Genomic DNA, 17,451 nt, shown 5'->3' on the forward strand with positions numbered 1-17,451 from the left:
TATAATAACCATACTACCTCTTAGGAGTTCTGCATAATTTAATCTCTCAGTTATTATGCAATATGGGACAAAGAAGATGATGTCACTTTCGATGGCAAATAATTTGTTTATTGAAATCTTTATCAAAACGTGTTAATTCCTCAGCACAGTGAACCGGGGAACATTAAGCTACAAATGGAACCAAGAGTGTGGATTTGATTCCTATATTAATGACTGAACAACTTACAGGAAACATCTATTACCTATGCAAAGGCTGGGACCAAAGTCTATGATAGTAACTTTCCCATAGCAGGTATGTGACCAGTGGTCAGAAAGTACTAAATCAGTACTAGACCTAGTTGATTCCAACATGGCATATTTGATTTCCCTGATAGCTACAAAAACATACTATAAACTACCCTCTTATGGCTTACATTTTGGCAGATTGTCCTAAAGTTATTACATTTTTGTTATGTAATAACTAATTTCAAAGAATAAAAATGTTCATTTACATAACAATGATGAACATAAGACCATCTTTCATTTATACTGCTTGTGTTTGGAGCAAAGCAAATACTATATACCTCTTCTTTTGCATCCAAAAATGAACGTGAAAGTCTGGGATTATTTTTTGCAAGTGAAGGTTGAGCTGAAATAATTGAACCTCGAGTTGGTACGTTTAAACCTCCTAGAGAAAAAAGAGACATCTTTAACTACTGCTGGAACAAAGCTAAAAGTCAATTTATAGCATTGCTCTAACATTCTCCCTGTTGGGTGCCACAGTGACTAGAATTCCTACAACCAAGAACTTATTTATTCAGAGAACAACATGACTTTTCTGATGCTCAACCCATGCAAAAAATGTCAACGGTTCACCACTGCCTTCAAAGACAAGTTGTAAACTCTGAACTTCTGACCCTAATTTATGTATTACAATAGCTTAATCTTAAGAAACTAACACCATAGTCCATTGTTAAAATTAACTTTGCATTTCATTCAGTAGGCAGTGGGGGACAGCTTGCAACTTGTGTCAGAGGAAAAATAAAGCAGTATTTTGGGTAAATTGTTTTCACAGTAAAGTGTGTGGTAGATTACAGAGAAAGAAGTGATTGGAGGAAGGCTACTGCACTAGAGAAGAAAAAATTACTTCTTATCCACAGACACTGGGTATGCATGAAAGTATTTTTTAGTGACTTATAGAATTGTAATAACTCACTAAATCTTAGACAAAGCATATTTTAAGGAACCATGGGAGTGGGACATATTGCTGTCTGGAAATAGATGGTAGTGGGGCTTAGGGATACTCCTGAGGACAATTTCCTGTATTCTAGCCTCTCCAACCACAGCGTGTAAAATATTCTACTTATTATTCTACTTACTAAAATATTCTACTACAAACAGCCACCAGGGCACTGTGCCTTTACTACATTTTGCAAATTACCAAAGCTGTATTCCTCAGCAATAACTTAGATGTATGGTCTAATTCCAAGAGCTATACTCAAATAATTTTATAATACCCTTTATCTTTCAAAATAAGCATACCTTTAATAATCAAGTAAAACAAGTTTAAAAACTAAAAGATTAACCCATAATAATGTGTTTAATAGCTAAGGAATTATGAATATCATCCATTTTCTTACCTTTCTCATCACAAGTGCTTGACCTTTTAGTTGTGACTCCATCTTTCTAAATGATACAACAGAAAGGAGAAAAAGCATGCGTGGGTAACTATATTTCTGAAAAAGGTTTTGCCTTGTATCAGTCAAGCAAATGAATCCAGACTTTTCCTACTCTTTATGCCTCAAAATCCTGATAAGTGTTGTCAGGGCAAATATGTATCCTTGTCCTCCAAGATACATTATATGCAATCCAGAATTTATTTTAAAATGAAGCTCAATAGGTAGCAATGCACACATTTACCCCTTTTCTAATATGCTATGTTTTATTTAAATGAATATGAATGGATGGCCCTAAAAAGTCATTCAAGTTGTCTTAGAGAAATCCAACTCCAACTTTATATGCCTTAAGAATCCAGTCTAATGTTCCCGGAAAACATGGCTTGAATTAAACTACAATTCATCATTTCAGACTTATTTTACTGTAATAACATTTTCACATGTCTGTTACTACCCTGGAGAATAAATCCCTGAGTAGACTGATGGTATCATTCAGGTTGCATTCTCTGTGCACGAATTTCCTTATGTCCACCTTTCTGGTTTAGCTCTGTGCCTGTTAAGAGCATTTTAATAAATTCTAGCTATGAGTATCATTACTGTTGCAAAACTCTTTTTTGGAGTAATTACTACTAAGTTATGTAGTGTATTTTGAACATAGCTAACTTTTTACTTTCCTTGCTGGGGAACAGGATCTGTTCTTGTGAATAGAACCTTTCAAATAGGTACCAAGACCAAAGGAGGCAGCTCTTACGGAAGAGGGAGAGGGAGGAGAGGGGGGAGAGGGAGAGGGAGACGAAGAGAGGGAGAGGAAGAGAGAGGGAGAGGGAGAGGGAGAAAAGAGAACTCAATAATCACTGTGCAAAATTTTGAAACATAAATCTTTACCTTTTGTTCTGTAGCATTATCTTGTACAACAACAGGCTGAGCAATAATGGAAGTTAACTTTTTGGTAACATTCTTTGAACTACTTTGATGCTGAAGCATAGTATTTGCATCTTGTTCTAAAAGGAAATGAAAGCAGAATCCTGTCATGTTTAAAACAACTGTTGCGGTGCAATTTTCCTCATTTAAATTATTTCATCAATTTTGAAATATGTAAAAAAACCTGTGAAGAGATCAGTGCAAACAAGGTAACATTTCAATTATCCATAAGCCTTTTTCATCCCCCTTTGTAAGTCATCCACCTCTCTATTACATCCCGTGAGAATGCTTGTGTGCACCTCTCACTCAAGATAAGTTTGCACTTTGTAGAATTTTATATGAATGGAACCAGATAGTATACACTATTCTTCTCTGCCTTCTTTCAGTCATCATACTGCTACTTCAGTAGTTTTCCTGTTAAATGCATGAATATGTTACTTTTTAAAATCTACTCATCAGTGAGTAGGACCTTTCAATGAGTCAAAAAAAATATGCACATAAATCAGCAGAAGAGCCTACAGGTAATCACTAAAAGGAATAATAAAGGATATAATTAAAATCTGTGGCAAATAATGATAATTTCACTTCTTCCTTTCCTAGCTTGATTCCTTTTATTTCTCCCACTTAATTGCTTTGGGTAATGCTTCCAGAACTATGCTGAATAGGAGTGGTGACAGTGGACATCCCTGCCTTGTTCCTGGTTTTAAAGTGAAAGTTTTTTGTTTTTGACTATTTAGTATGATGTTGATTGTTGGTTTTTCATAGATGGCTTTGATCAGATTGAGGTAAAGACCATCTATTCCTATATTCAGTAGTTTTTCTCATGAATGCATGTTGGACTTTGTTGAAGGATTTTTCTGCATCTATTGAGATAATCATGTGGTTTTTGTCTTTGGCTCTATTGACATGGTGTATAATATTTATTGATTTGTGGATATTGAACCATCCCTGCATTCCTGGAATGAGTCCAACTTGGTCATGGTGTATTATTTTCTTGATGATTTGCTGCATTCCATTTACTAGTATTTTATTGAGTATCTCTGTATCTATGTTCATTAGGGAGAATGATCTGTAGTTCTCTTCCTTGCTTAGGCCTTTCTCTGGTTCTGGTATCAGTGTAGCACTTGCCTCGACAAATGAGTTAGGGAGAATTGCTTCCTTTTCAATTTCATTGAAGAATTTGAGCATCTTTATATAATGGAATATTACTCAGCTATAAAGAAAGATAAACTCGAGGCTTTTACAGATAAATGGTCACAACTGGAGACCATACTCATAAGTGAAATAAATCAGATCTGCATGTGAAAGCAACATTTTGCCTCACTAGTGTACGAACTTGAAAGAGTGAATAAAAATTAGGAGGTATGATAGACATTGTGAAATGAAACGATACTGCTCAAAAGTAAAAGGCAACTGGGATGAGGAAAAAGAGAAAAGAAAGAAGGGGAAAACTATGTATACATGTCTATACAGGATAGTTAACATAGTTGTACTACTGCTTATATCACTTTATTGAAAGGAAGAGTTAATGATTCATTATTTGGTCAGTCTTTCATAGCTATATTTGCTTTCCTGAGAAACCACTTTGAAGTTACCAATATGTAATACAGCAGCCAATGTTAATTTCCTGTCACCTCATCTGTATTTCAGTGTTACTTGTATTGTTCTTGTGCTATTTTGTAAATGGATGTCTGTTTGTTAATGTTTTCATTTTTTATTTTTAAACTAAAAAATATATAATTACTTATATTAAAAAAATAAAATCTGTGGCAATAAATTTGAAAACAGATGTGCATGATGCAAATTCTTTGAAGAACTCAAACTACCAAATCTTATTCATGAGTAGATAATTTGAAAAATCACATTTCTGTTAGAGAAATTCAATATGTCATTGTAAGCCTTTGCACAGAAAGGCTCCAGCCTCAAAGGACTTCATTCATTGTATCAAATATCTAAGGAAGAAATTCCATTAATTCTACACAAACTCTTTCAGAAAATTGAGGAAGTGTGAATAGTTCCCAGCTCATACTGATCCACAATATCATTTGCCTAATGTTACAAGAAAACCAAACCTCATGCAACTTTCCCATGAGGAAAAAGGCATTATCAACAAAAAATCAAATATAACAATAAAGATAATGCATGAGGAAGAAGTGGAGTTTATCCCACCATATTAGCATTAGTTTACCATTCAAAATCAACGTGCTTTACCAAATTACATGCAAAATAAAAAAATTTTCATGTGATTATTTTCAAGATACAGATTTTTTTTTTTTTTTTTTGTTTTTCTCCGGTACCGGGAACTGAACTCACGACCTTGCGCTTGCCAGGCAGGCGCTTTTGCCGCTGAGCTAAATCCCCAGCCCCTCAAGATACAGATTAAACAACAAAGAAGTTCAATATTCATTTTAAAACCTCTAAATGAATTAGGAATAGAAGGAGTCAGATATCCATTAAAGGCTATCTTTAAGTACTTATAGCCAATACTCTCACTAATATTAAAGAATTTTTCTAAAGTTTTAGAACAGTACTAGGATTCAACCAACCACAATTTCTGTTGATCATTTTACTAGGAGACCTAGGTAGACAGAAAAGAGTATTAAAATTAATCCTAAGCAAAACCCCATGGGCTATTTGACAGAAATTGAAATGTTTCTAAACTCTTTTTAGGAAATTAAAAGGCCCTAAAATAATCAAGTCATCCTAGAAAAACAACCAACACTGGATATGTCAAGCTGCTAGATTTTAAGACTTATTATGAAGCTATCATAATAAAAATGCTGTAAGAATGCAGAAGAATAAATACAGCAGAAAATAATGTTTAGAAATAAACCTACTTATCTATGATCATTTTATTTCTTTTAATTTGCCAACACACTTCATGGTGTTGAACCAAGTGTATGTATACTAGAGAGGCTTGGCTCACCCTGTCTTTCCAGATAGCAAGGAAACTATCAAAGATCACTAGAGTGATATCCGAAAGGACTCTGGAGTTATCTGTATGAGAAACCTACTTGGGAGAGCTGGCACAAGTTCAACATTAACAAGAACAGTAACCGTGCTATAGCACTGTAAATTGTCATGAATTCACAAATTTAAATAACTTGATGTATTGCAACACATTGAATTTGTTTAAAAGTGTGAATTCCTAATAACACTAAATAAAATAGCACATTATACAGAAAGCTGCAGGAACAGTTCATTTTTGTGAAAACTGATGCATGATAGTAAAATATTTAGCACTTAGTCTGCTTTTCCAAAACATTCTCTACCACAGTATAAGAGCAAACCACAGCTGCAGGGAGAGGGGTTCCTTTCCTAAAAGAATTCTAGCTAATCAGTTAAGAGGAAATAATAGAATGAAATATTGCAAATTTGTTGTCCCTAAACTTTCTTATGGGTTTAGGCCTTGAATATAAGTGGCTGCTAAAATTACAGAGAAAGCCAGGTATAATGTGCTTCTCAGCAAAAAGGCCTCATGCCCCTAAGATTCAGTCTGGCTAAGAACATTCAACATGAAGACCTATGACTCTAACTGGTACTTTATAGAAAATAGAAAGTAATACACAGAAAGAAATTATCCAAGTGAGACCAACAAAAGGGCAAGTGTGAAGAACTCAGCAGGATAATCAACTCAATCGTCTACAAACAAACCATAGCCAAAAAAAAGAAAAGAAGAATAAAGAGGCAGAAAGAACAACCATGCATGGGAGAACTTACAGATTAAAGATACTAAAAAAAATTAATCCATGAATAAACTGATCAATGTGTGTTCAAATATCAAAATATTCAGTCATGTATTTACTACTGAAATTTCAAGTACTGTACATATTTGGTGATATTAAGGAATTGTTAATTATTAATTTGTGTAAGATGATAATGGTATTGTTGTTATATGTTTTTCAAATAATCCTTACCTTTTATAGTTACATATTAACAGTTACATATGTAACATTTTATAGTGACATAATGGATGAGATGGTATTATATGTGTGATGAACTTCAAAACAATATGACATCAGGTGGAAGTTGAAATTATAGACCAAAGACAATTGTGCATGAGTTAAAACTGGACTAAAAACACAGAAAGTTTTAGTAGGCTTTTCTGGCTTTTTTGTTTGTTTTTGTTTTTGTTTATATTTGAATTATTTGATAACAAAAGCATAAAATAGTGCTGAAACTCTGGAAATATTTACCACAAATGAAAGATGAAAATCTTTATCACATGGAAAAGAGCTCATCAAAATTAACCTCAAATACAATGTAGCAAATGTCTAATTTATGAAGAAAAACATTACATGTTATTGCATTGAATTAAGAACTTCTATACACCCAAAGATAGGCTAGAAAGAAATTATAACTGATAAGATGAAATTTTCTGTATCATATATACACATGTAATAGGCTAGTGTCTAATGTGATTAAAAAGTCTTCCAAGTCCGTCAGAAAATCAACCTAAGAAGAAACTGCCCAAGATGTAAGAAATGGTAATTTCTACGAAGAGTACACATAATTCAGAATCCCTAAGAAGCATTAGCCGTGTTTATAAAGTAATCTATGCATATGGGAATGTTCAGTGAATCAAAACACCCAATTCTTCCACCTACAGAAAAGCTGGATGTAGACACTGTAGTAAATGCACACAGTGGTACATGACAAACAGTGAAATGCACTGAAATTTCAAGCACTACAGGAATATTATGTCTGGAACAGTGCTGAGTGTAAAAAGCAAGTCAGAGGACATTACAAGAGCACATCAATCTTAAAATATTTTAGTAATGGCATTTACATGCATTGGTATATGTATTGATATAATGATTAAAGGACATACATTTTAAAAATATTTATGGTAATCACCAGAATAGTAGTTCCCTCTGCTGGTGAGGAAGTTGGCTTCTGGCAAATTTTCTAAAAGTTACCAACCTACAGTTTAAAGATTCACAGTGAAACTTAGTGGAGGGGAGACAGAAACAACGAGGTCCATGCCCAGACGTAGAAGAAACTGCTGAAAATTAACCGCAGCCCTAAAACTGAAAATAGCCAGAGAAATGGCCCTTTTCTTATTGAGAAAAGCACAGTGAAAGTATTGCAGCAACATCATCAGAATCATGAAGAACAGAATGAAGTAAAATAACATTTATAAAGACCTAAAAACAAAGAACTATGAATTTCTAAGTAGATCATTGAAAAGCAAAGACATTCTCAAGAGAAAGAATATTAAGATGATTCTGTGCTAGAAAGCCTTTTCTTTTCTTTTCTTTTCTTTTTTTTGTTTTTGTTTTTTTTTCCGGTACCAGGAATCGAACTTTCGACCTTGCACTCGCCAGGCAGGTGCTGTGCCACTGAGCTAAATCCCCAGCCCCATAGAAAGCCTTTTCTAAAAGAAATGTCAATGGTGGTTCTAAAGACTAAAAGAAAAAAAATAACAAAACAATACCTGAATCCCAGGAATTGAGAAGAAACTAAAATGGTAATTATTGTAGCAAATATAACAAACTGTCCTTCACCTATTATTTAAATATATATTTGATGATCTGAAATAGAATGAATTACCTTGTCTGATTAGAGGTTTGATGCATATGGATGTAATACATAAAAATATTATAACGCAAATGGGAAATGAATAACAGGAAATACATAGCAGTAAGGTTACTATATTCTGCTTAAAATAGTGAAGAGTTTACTCATAGTTGATTTTTTTTTTTTTCCGTTACCGGGAATTGAACTCATGACCTCACACTTGCTAGACAGAAGCCGTGCCGCTGACCTAAATCCCCAGCCCTCATAGTTGATTCTTTAGAACTAATTAATAGTGTACTCTAGAAAAATTACTATTAAAAGCTGCACAGAGAGGAAATACTGTAACGGGCTTTTTGTCTATGTTGTTATTGTTATATTTGTATTCTCTTTAAAATAAAAACAGGGGCTGGGGATTTAGCTCAGCGGCAAAAGTGCCTGCTTGGCATGTCCAAGGTCGTGAGTTTGGTTCCCGGTACCGGAGAAAAACCAAAAAACAAAACAAACAAACAAAAAAAACCAAAAATAAAAACAATTACAATAGTATAAAAAAATGAAGTATTCAGAAACACATCGGTACTTCCTTTGAAAGAGTGCTGAGTACAAATATATATATATATACATATATATATATACATATATATTTTTTGTGTGTGTTGGGCATCAAACTCAGGCAGGCACTGTGCTGCTGTACTATCTCCTGTGTGCAGAATGCTATAAAACATAAAAAAAAATCAAGGATGGCCTAATAAAAAGGTATTCCATGTTTACAACTAGAAGAGTTTGTATAATAAAGATGCCATTTCTCCTTTAACTGATTTATACAAGTATATTTAATGTACTTCACTTAAAAATCATTACATGCTTTTTATAGTAGTAGTCCTAATTATAAAATCTGTGTAGAAAGACAAATGAGTTAAAATAGCTAAAGCGATTTTGAAGCAGATATTGATGTAAATATACTGCTTGTTACAGATATAGACAGATGCCTTCCTCAGATAAAGATCAACATAGTTTCATAGTTTTAGCTGGGACATGTCTCCACACTGTGCTTAATTAAATGTAGAAGTCTGGTCTCTGAACAACTGTCACACTGGTTCAGGAGCCTGGTGAGGCTAAAATAGCATTTTCTGTCTGCTGTCACTGCCTCAGATAGCGCCGAGCTCTCTGATAGCACTATGTTCAGAGCGGGGTGCATTAAACACTGTGTTTTTAGTGAAGGACTTTGGTAGAGATAATGCTGCTTTAGAAACCAGGGATTTATTCTTAATCACACACATTCCCAGTGGGACTGGTGTGGTCATAATTGTGTATTTTAATAATTCTTCCATGTTTGGTGAAAAAAATAATTGGAGTTGGCGACCATAAATCTTAAGAGTTGAATTAAGTATTTACTCATATTTGGTTATGAAGAATGAATCAAAAGTGTAGTCTAGAAAACTTACTGTTGAAAACTCTCCACAGAGAGGAAATATAGTAATAGGCAACTGCAGAGCAAATTGAAAAAATTACAGTAGTATCAAAAGTGATCCTGAATGTGGAAGGGTGCTTGAAGGTTAAACGAAGCCCATCTCTTTCCAGAGCGCTAAATTTGGATGAAGTAAAGCACATTGTATATTAAGAAAGGAAAGAATTCGTACTTTATTTTCTTTAAACCTTAACCAATAAGGACAAGGTTACTTATGTTGACACACGGATTTTAAATTTTAAATTTAATAATGGGAGAAAAGTCACATTGATTTTTAATACTCATTTTATGGTGTATTATTCAGAGATACTTTTGCTGTTATGTGACTCACTGTCTAATATTTCTAATGGAAATGTCAAATGACATAAGGTAAGAAATGTAACAAGTGGCCTGGCACGGTGGCACATGCCAGTAATGCCAGCACTCTGTAGGCTGAGGCAAGAAGATTGCCACAGGTTCAAGGCCAGCCTGGGTTACATAGTGAGTTCAAAGCTATGCTGAATGACATAGTGAGACCCTATTTCAAAAAAAAAAAAAGTAACAAGCAGATTTCAGTAAGCGTCACAGTGGTTTTAAAGTTAGTGCAGTTAATTTCTGAACCACTTAAAGAGATTTTTAAAAATCATTTTAAGCATTAAAAATATTTTACAATTAGGTATTCTATAGTGAACATATATTTTTAATAAACCCTTCATCTAATTTTTCTGACACTGGAGTGGCAAATTCAAACAGCTGCTCAGCACTCTAAGTCAGCCATTTCACAAAGTGAGGAGAGAATTTGTGTGGTGTAAGAAGACCATCACCTCTCAGTCTTTCCCCAAATTTATATTCTTATTACCTACTAGTCTTGTCACATTGTACAATTACCTTTGTGCACTTTGTGGTCATCGGCAGAATACAGTAGTTTTATATCATCTTGATTCTTCTTTTTCTTCTTTGCAGAAACTTAAAGAAATGAAATAAAACATTTACATTCTCATTAATGCTCAGAAGGAGGTGATCCATTTCCTGACCTGCATGTGAAATTGCGGGAGACACAGTAGACGGAGAGATACGAAATGAGGGCAAGGATCCACTCCTCAAGTATTATTCCTTCAGGTTAAAAGATACACGGGGAAGGGCAGAATTTACCTCTGCAAAAAGGGCAAAGGTGCACTGCAGTGTGTGGTGACAGACTGTGGACAGTATTATTCCAGCATCGTGACGGCTGAACATCCACCAGAGCAGGGTGACTACTGCCGTTCTTGGATTAGCATTAAAGCATGGCATAAGCAGATACATATAATAATACAGCACAGGATAATAAAGATGGTTAACATATAGCTCCCTCCTTGGGATAGAGGAAATTACAGTATCTTTGTGTGACTACCTAGGTAGGTAGCATCCTCACTGCATGTATGCTCAGTGGGTTTTTATTAGAGGCATAAAATGTGAGAGTTATATGCATGTCCTCCTTGACCAGGGCAGCAGATTCTTATGATCTACCTTTGTCCTCTGCACCTCTACAACTTTCCTACTTGGTGGAAGACGCCATTATGAGAGTGGTGTAATTAAATTTCATTTGGGAAATAGTTATCTTTACTCATATTAATTCAAGAATATACATTTTTAAATGTATTACTACTTCTTCAAAAGGCTTGCGGTGACAAATGTTTCAGATAGCTACTGGACATTCTTTTCCTGTTACATGAGAATCTTGATGAAGATGTTGGGATATGTGTAGTAACTAAACTGATTTCTTCTCTGAAGCATAAGAATGCTATGTTTATCTCAAAGAAATAAACAAATTGAATTAATCCACTTAGAGAACATATATCTAGTGTGTATGTATACACAATTTATGCATACATGTATATAGTGTGTATATATTACTTCTATATGTGTACATGTTGTATTATCAGTGCATAACTCTAAATGGTGTAATTTAAGACAGTAGGAAGTATGTAATGGTACAGATTACTAAAGAGACTCAAAGAAGAGGGCTTTTCCATAAGAGCTATCTAGACAGATTTAATGGAGCAAGATTTAACCAACAGTAGGATTTTGACAGGTGGAGACCAGGAGCAGATCACTCTAGGCTGAGAACACAGGGAGAAGTGGAGAAGTGGGCAGTGTCCACTATGCTGTGGGAATGGTCAGTGGTCTCCTCTGACGGAACAATGATGTGAATGAAATACTCCCTATATGCTAAAACACTGGGATTCTCTATTATGGTTGTTTGGGGTATTACCTTTGTTTTAGATGATAAAATGTTCTCTGATTGGTTAACTCATTTCCCTAAGCCATTTGTGTAGCCATAAAATGGCAAAGCAGGAGTTGGACTTCAGCAATACAGGTTCAGAGCCTGCTGGGGACACTATCAGATCTTCAGTGATATAGTGTGAATAAAAATTGAAAAGCTGGGTTGGGACTTCACTCTGTATGATGATGTATGCTTGCCTGGTCATGTAGCAGGTATCAGGTTTAGGGCCGGGAAAAGAGATCATCTCAGCAGTTTTGAATAGTGCTCTGTGTACTACAAAGTAGATTTGAAGGAGATAAAAAATAAAAGCAAACTGAGACTGGTGAGTAATTTACAGGGGTGACTTAGGGCGGCTGTGACGAAGAAGTATGATTTCTGGGAGGAAAGATCAGTAATCATTATTTTCCAATACTATAAAGTCATAAATGGTTAAAAACAGTGGACTTTCTTAAGTTTTGGGCATCCAATTTTAACTAATATTGAGATAAAAAACTCATTATGCTTTTATAGTGATAGAAATAAAATGAACATGTTCTTTGTACTTCCCAATAGTAGCAAACATGTACTGATAAAAAAAGAAGAAGAAAAGGAAGAAAAATGAAGCTGACATGGATTGCGCATAGCAAAGTCATGGCTTTAGGACCTTACCTTTAGATTTTCTTTGTATTTTTGGTCTTTATTTATTCTTTGTTTTTCCTTTTTACTATATCCTTTCACCCCTCCTTTTCATGATTCTAGTTTTATTTATTGGGAATAGGGGAGAACACCATGTTGATATAAAATAGCAATTTAATCTTACAAATTTTATGGTTTTAGTAGTAAAACAACAATATTTTGAGTATAGGGAAATTTGAGTATCAGAAGCCGAGGAGTAGGACAATTTGTCTTTTAAGTCCCTTAACAAGATTGTTTTTACTTATTATTTTTACACACATGCCTCCTTTTCAATTTGAACATTAGCCAGAGTGCTGGCACATGCCTGTAATCCCAGCACTTGGGAGGCTGAAGCAGGAGGATCCTTGTGAGTTCCAGACCAGCCTGGGCTACAAAGTGATCTCAAGGCCAGCCAGAGCTGCATAGGGAGACCCTGGGTCAAAAAGACAAAAAAAAATTTTTGAACTTTAGTATGGAAGTGAAGAGATGATGGCCTGGCTCGAAGATGAACACACAGAATAAATGCTACGGAAGGATTTTTACATACATAAGCACTTCCTACTGAGCTACATCACTTTTAATGTTCTCACTTTCAAAATCTGCTCCATCTTGTCCACTGTGTTCAAATGCATTTTTATCCGTATCTTCTTTAAAGCCAGTTTCTTGCATTTTTTGTAAATGATAAGCCATTTTTTTCTCTAGCAGGGCTTGTTTCTACAATATGAAAGACAATTATTGGTTAATACCAATTTGCCACTTTTAATGCAAGACAAATATTTAAAATATGATACTCTACTGGAAATCAACCATCATTCTTGTCTTGTAACTTGTGAGTTCATATTGATTCCAAACATGAGAATAGCGAGCATTGGATCTCCATTTGTGATCAAACACAACACTACACATTTTGTGGATTTTTTTTTTCTTTTCTGAGACAAGGTCTGCTACATCGTCCAGGCATACCTTGAACTCACCACGCTGTTTCAGCCCCCTGAGTGCTGAGATTACAAGCTGAACCACCACACCTGGCAGACAAGAAGAGTGAATTTAACATTCAGATGCCATTTATATCACTGCAAATTTCTGAGGAACTAGTAGAATGTCTAATCAGATAGGGTCTCTCGTCCTCAGCTCTTCTGTCAACATTAAGTAATTCCTCAGATATCTTTAAATGAACCCAAATGTCCATCCACTGAGGACTGGATAAGAAAATTGTGGTACTTTTATATAATGGAATATTATTCAGCTATAAAGAAAGATAAACTTGAAGCTTTTATAGGTAAATGGTCACAACTAGAGACCATACTTATAAGTGAAATGAATCAGACCTGCATGTGCAAGCACCACATTGTTTCACTAGTGTAAAACCTGAAAGAGTTAATTTAAACTAGGAGGTATGATAGACATTGTGAAATGATAGGAAAGTAAAGGGCAATTGGGATGTGGGAAAAGAGAAGGGAAAGAAGGAGAAATTTTGTATGTATGTATACACAGGATAGTTAACATAGTTGTTCTACTGTGTAATGTTCTTATACTACATGCAAAGCAGTTTAATACCACTTTAAGTAAGATCTACCGTGGTAAGTTAAAGATACAGTATATGCTATTGTCCCTAAATCACAAAACAAAGAAGCAAAACTAATAATTTAGCAAAACAAAAAAGGTATTAACTCATCCAAAGAAAAAGGCAGAAAATGAGGAGAAAGAGAACAAGGAAAACAAATACTGAGGTAACAGATATAAAGCTAATTAATAGCTGTTTTAAATGTAAATGACCTAAATATTTCAATTAAAGGTAAGTGTTGTAATACTGAACAACAGCAATTAAAAAAACAAAATCCTTTTGTATGAAAATTACAAAAAAGAAACTGAACATAAAGACCAGAGTTTTAAAAACTAAAGGAAAATGTTATGTATACTAATATTAATCAAAAGAATACCGTAGTGGCATTATAAATTTGATATAAGGTAAGATTACAGCGAAGAACCTTTTGAGCGAAAGGATGTTGTCACAATGAGAAAAAAACAAAAACAAGTCACTCATACTCAGAACAATCCTAATGTACCTAATGACTGAATTTCAAAGAGATACAACAAAAATTGATGGAACTACCAGGAGAAATAGATGAATCAAGAAATATAGCCACAGATTCCAACAGCTCTCTTAATAGGTGAGAAAAAAACAGAAATTAAAGTAAGATTCAGAAGAATTGGGCTTGATACCAGGAACACATTTACAAAATATGTTACCTAAAACAGTGGAAAACAAATTTTTTAATGTGAGCCTTGTATCTTACCAAGAATGATAAAAAGTTATTTTTTGAATAGTACAAAGGCTCAGTGCATTTAAAAGATACAAAAAATAAAAAATATGCTGTGATCACAAGAAAATTAGATTCAAAATCGGTAACAGAAAGATCTTTAACCCATCTCAGAAATAAAAGACAAAGTAGAAATATTTTAATTGAATAAAAGCATAGCATATCAAAATTTGTGGGATCTTGATAAATTAATAGAGAAAAAGCACAGTACTACATTTCTATATTAAGAAAAGAATAAGAGTCTCAAATTAATGACTCCTATTCAGAGATAAAAAGCTTATTGGAAAGAAAAATGTATGTAAGGGTCTGAATAGAAATCAATGAAAAAGGAAATAAAGAAAAAATAAAGAAAAAATTAAATAGTGATAGTTTAAGAAACTCAGTAAAAAAAGAAGTAAAATAAAGCCAATCTAGCCAGTGCTGATAAAGAAAAACATGTCACAAGTTACTGATGTTAGTAGTAAGAGGACATGCCATCATTAGAGTCACTCTGCGCTCAAAGGATAATAAAGGAATGCTGGGAACTCTTTGTGCAAAAGTTGTGTAATTATATGAAAGGGAAAGAGACTCTAAAATACACAAAGCTGTCAAAGCTCTTTCAAAATAAACATTATTCTAAACAGACCCAAGTTAAGGAAATAGAGGTTTAAAAACTTCACACCAAGAAAATTCTAGATCCACATGTTTTACTGATAAATTCTATAGAAAATTTAAGAAACAAAAAATACCAACTCAAAATGAACACTTTTAGAAATCTGATCCAGGAGTGTATACTACCTTTTGCATGAAGACCCCATTGTAATGATTGCAGAGACAATCACACAGTAACATGTCCTTTGAAAAATTCTAAGCAAATTTTTGGCAAAATCAGTATAATTGTATATATATGCAATATTGCCTGATTATCCTATATATATTCATTCCTGATGAAATTTCACAGAAAACTGGGAATAAGAGAGAATTTCCTTAGCCTGATTGATGAAAAATTAAAAATTCACAGTTAACCTTATCATAAATGCTAATAAAATTAATGCTTTCCTTGAGGTCAGTGACAAGACAAAGACAGCCAATCTTTTTACTCAACATTATACTACAGATTTCAATCACATAAGGAAAACAAATAAAACATTCATGCTGACAGATAACAAGATAGTCTATGTAGAATATCAATTTCCATGAAGAAAAATATAAACTACTGGAACTAACTGATTTTTAACAATATAAGATGAAAGATAAATAAATGTATATCAGTTACTTTTCCATATACTAGCATCAAGTAATCAAAAACTGAAATTATAAAATACAAAGTACAATAGCATAAAAATGATGAAATACCTAGAGATGAATGTACCAAAAGATACACATTGAGAACTACTTTACATTGGTAGGAGCAACCAAAAAAAAAACCTAAATAAGTGGAAAGATACATCTGGTTCAGGACTCAGCATCATTAAGAGGGCATTTGTACCCAACATGATCTACAAGGTTAACACAAGGTCAGTGAAAATTTCAGCAAGGTGTTTTGTTAAAAAAAAGAAAACCTGACAAACAAATTCTCAACTATATATGAAAATGTGAAAAACTTATGTTAGCCAAAACAACTGAAATACAAGATTGAAATTGTAAGGCTAACGTGACTGATTTGACACACTTTCCTTTAATAGGAACAATAATGAAGAAAATCACAGATAACAGGTCAAAGAACAGGGAAGAATCCAAAAGTCAACTCACAAATTATTTTTGACAGACATTAAGTGAAAAATTCAAAACTTTTGATAACTCTGCAATATAAGCACATCATCTGAAGTGATTTTTACACCTAATACTAAATGTGAAATATGATAGACATATTAAAGCAACACAAATGAATCGAAGAGCTCTTATATGAAAACAAGATTCAGAAAAACCAATTACAGAATAACTCCCCTGGACATTTGAGTGCTTCCAGTAACTCTGCCATTACCACTCCCAGGCAGTCCCCGCTGTTTCCATGTCTACAATCAGCGGCCACATCTCAAGTGTACTGATCCCTGGCCAAACTTTCCTCTATCGCAGTAGTCTCCGCTGAAACTGAACAGGACTTCTTGAGTAGAAACTGAGATCATGCAAAAGGTGAAGTGGAATTGGAGCATTGTATTGCTCTGAAAAACTAAAAATACTCTCAGTGATGTCTGGTAGCAAAATGAAGAGGCCAATTCTGAGTGCTCTTGCATTGGAAAAAAGTGAATATTAGAAAATATTAATTACACTAAATTAAAAATAAACTGAGTCTGCCACATGAGAAGTGCGACTGTCATAATACTAAAGGTACATGTAACAGAATGAAACATAAATATAGAGAGTTGAATTTCCAGTATCTAACAACGTTTTATATTCAACACTACAATGCAAACAGAACTATTTCAATCTGATACTTACACCAAGATTTGTCTAGAATAAATAAACTAAATTGCTATTTAGCATTTTAGAGCAACATTTACTGTCATGGAAAGTTGTTAATGATATTTTATTAAGAAGAGGCAGTCTGCTGGGCGTGGTGGCGCATGCCTGTAATCCCAGCACTCGGGAGGCTGAGGCAGGAGGATTGTTGCGAGTTTGAGACCAGCCTGGGCTACAAAGTGGGCTCAAGGCCAGCCTGAAATACATAGTGAGACCCTGTCTCAAAAAGACCAA

At 34.1% G+C, this 17,451-nt stretch overlaps 1 protein-coding gene across 1 annotated transcript in view; it reads right to left on the bottom strand.

Annotated features, from left to right (window-relative positions):
* Fsip2 (fibrous sheath interacting protein 2) overlaps window positions 1–17,451 on the bottom strand; it is a 73,522-nt gene that overhangs the window by 47,244 nt on the left and 8,827 nt on the right. Inside the window, exons 8-12 of the mRNA XM_005373339.2 lie at window positions 13,048–13,171; window positions 10,429–10,506; window positions 2,541–2,656; window positions 1,620–1,665; window positions 564–667 (exon numbers count right to left, since the gene is read on the bottom strand). Of these exons, the coding sequence (XP_005373396.1) occupies window positions 564–667; window positions 1,620–1,665; window positions 2,541–2,656; window positions 10,429–10,506; window positions 13,048–13,171 (468 nt within the window). The remainder of the gene's footprint in view (window positions 1–563; window positions 668–1,619; window positions 1,666–2,540; window positions 2,657–10,428; window positions 10,507–13,047; window positions 13,172–17,451) is intronic.

This window comes from Chinchilla lanigera, unplaced genomic scaffold (assembly GCF_000276665.1).
Source record: "Chinchilla lanigera isolate Chin_1 unplaced genomic scaffold, ChiLan1.0 scaffold00002, whole genome shotgun sequence".
Classification (NCBI taxonomy): Eukaryota; Metazoa; Chordata; class Mammalia; order Rodentia; family Chinchillidae; genus Chinchilla; species Chinchilla lanigera.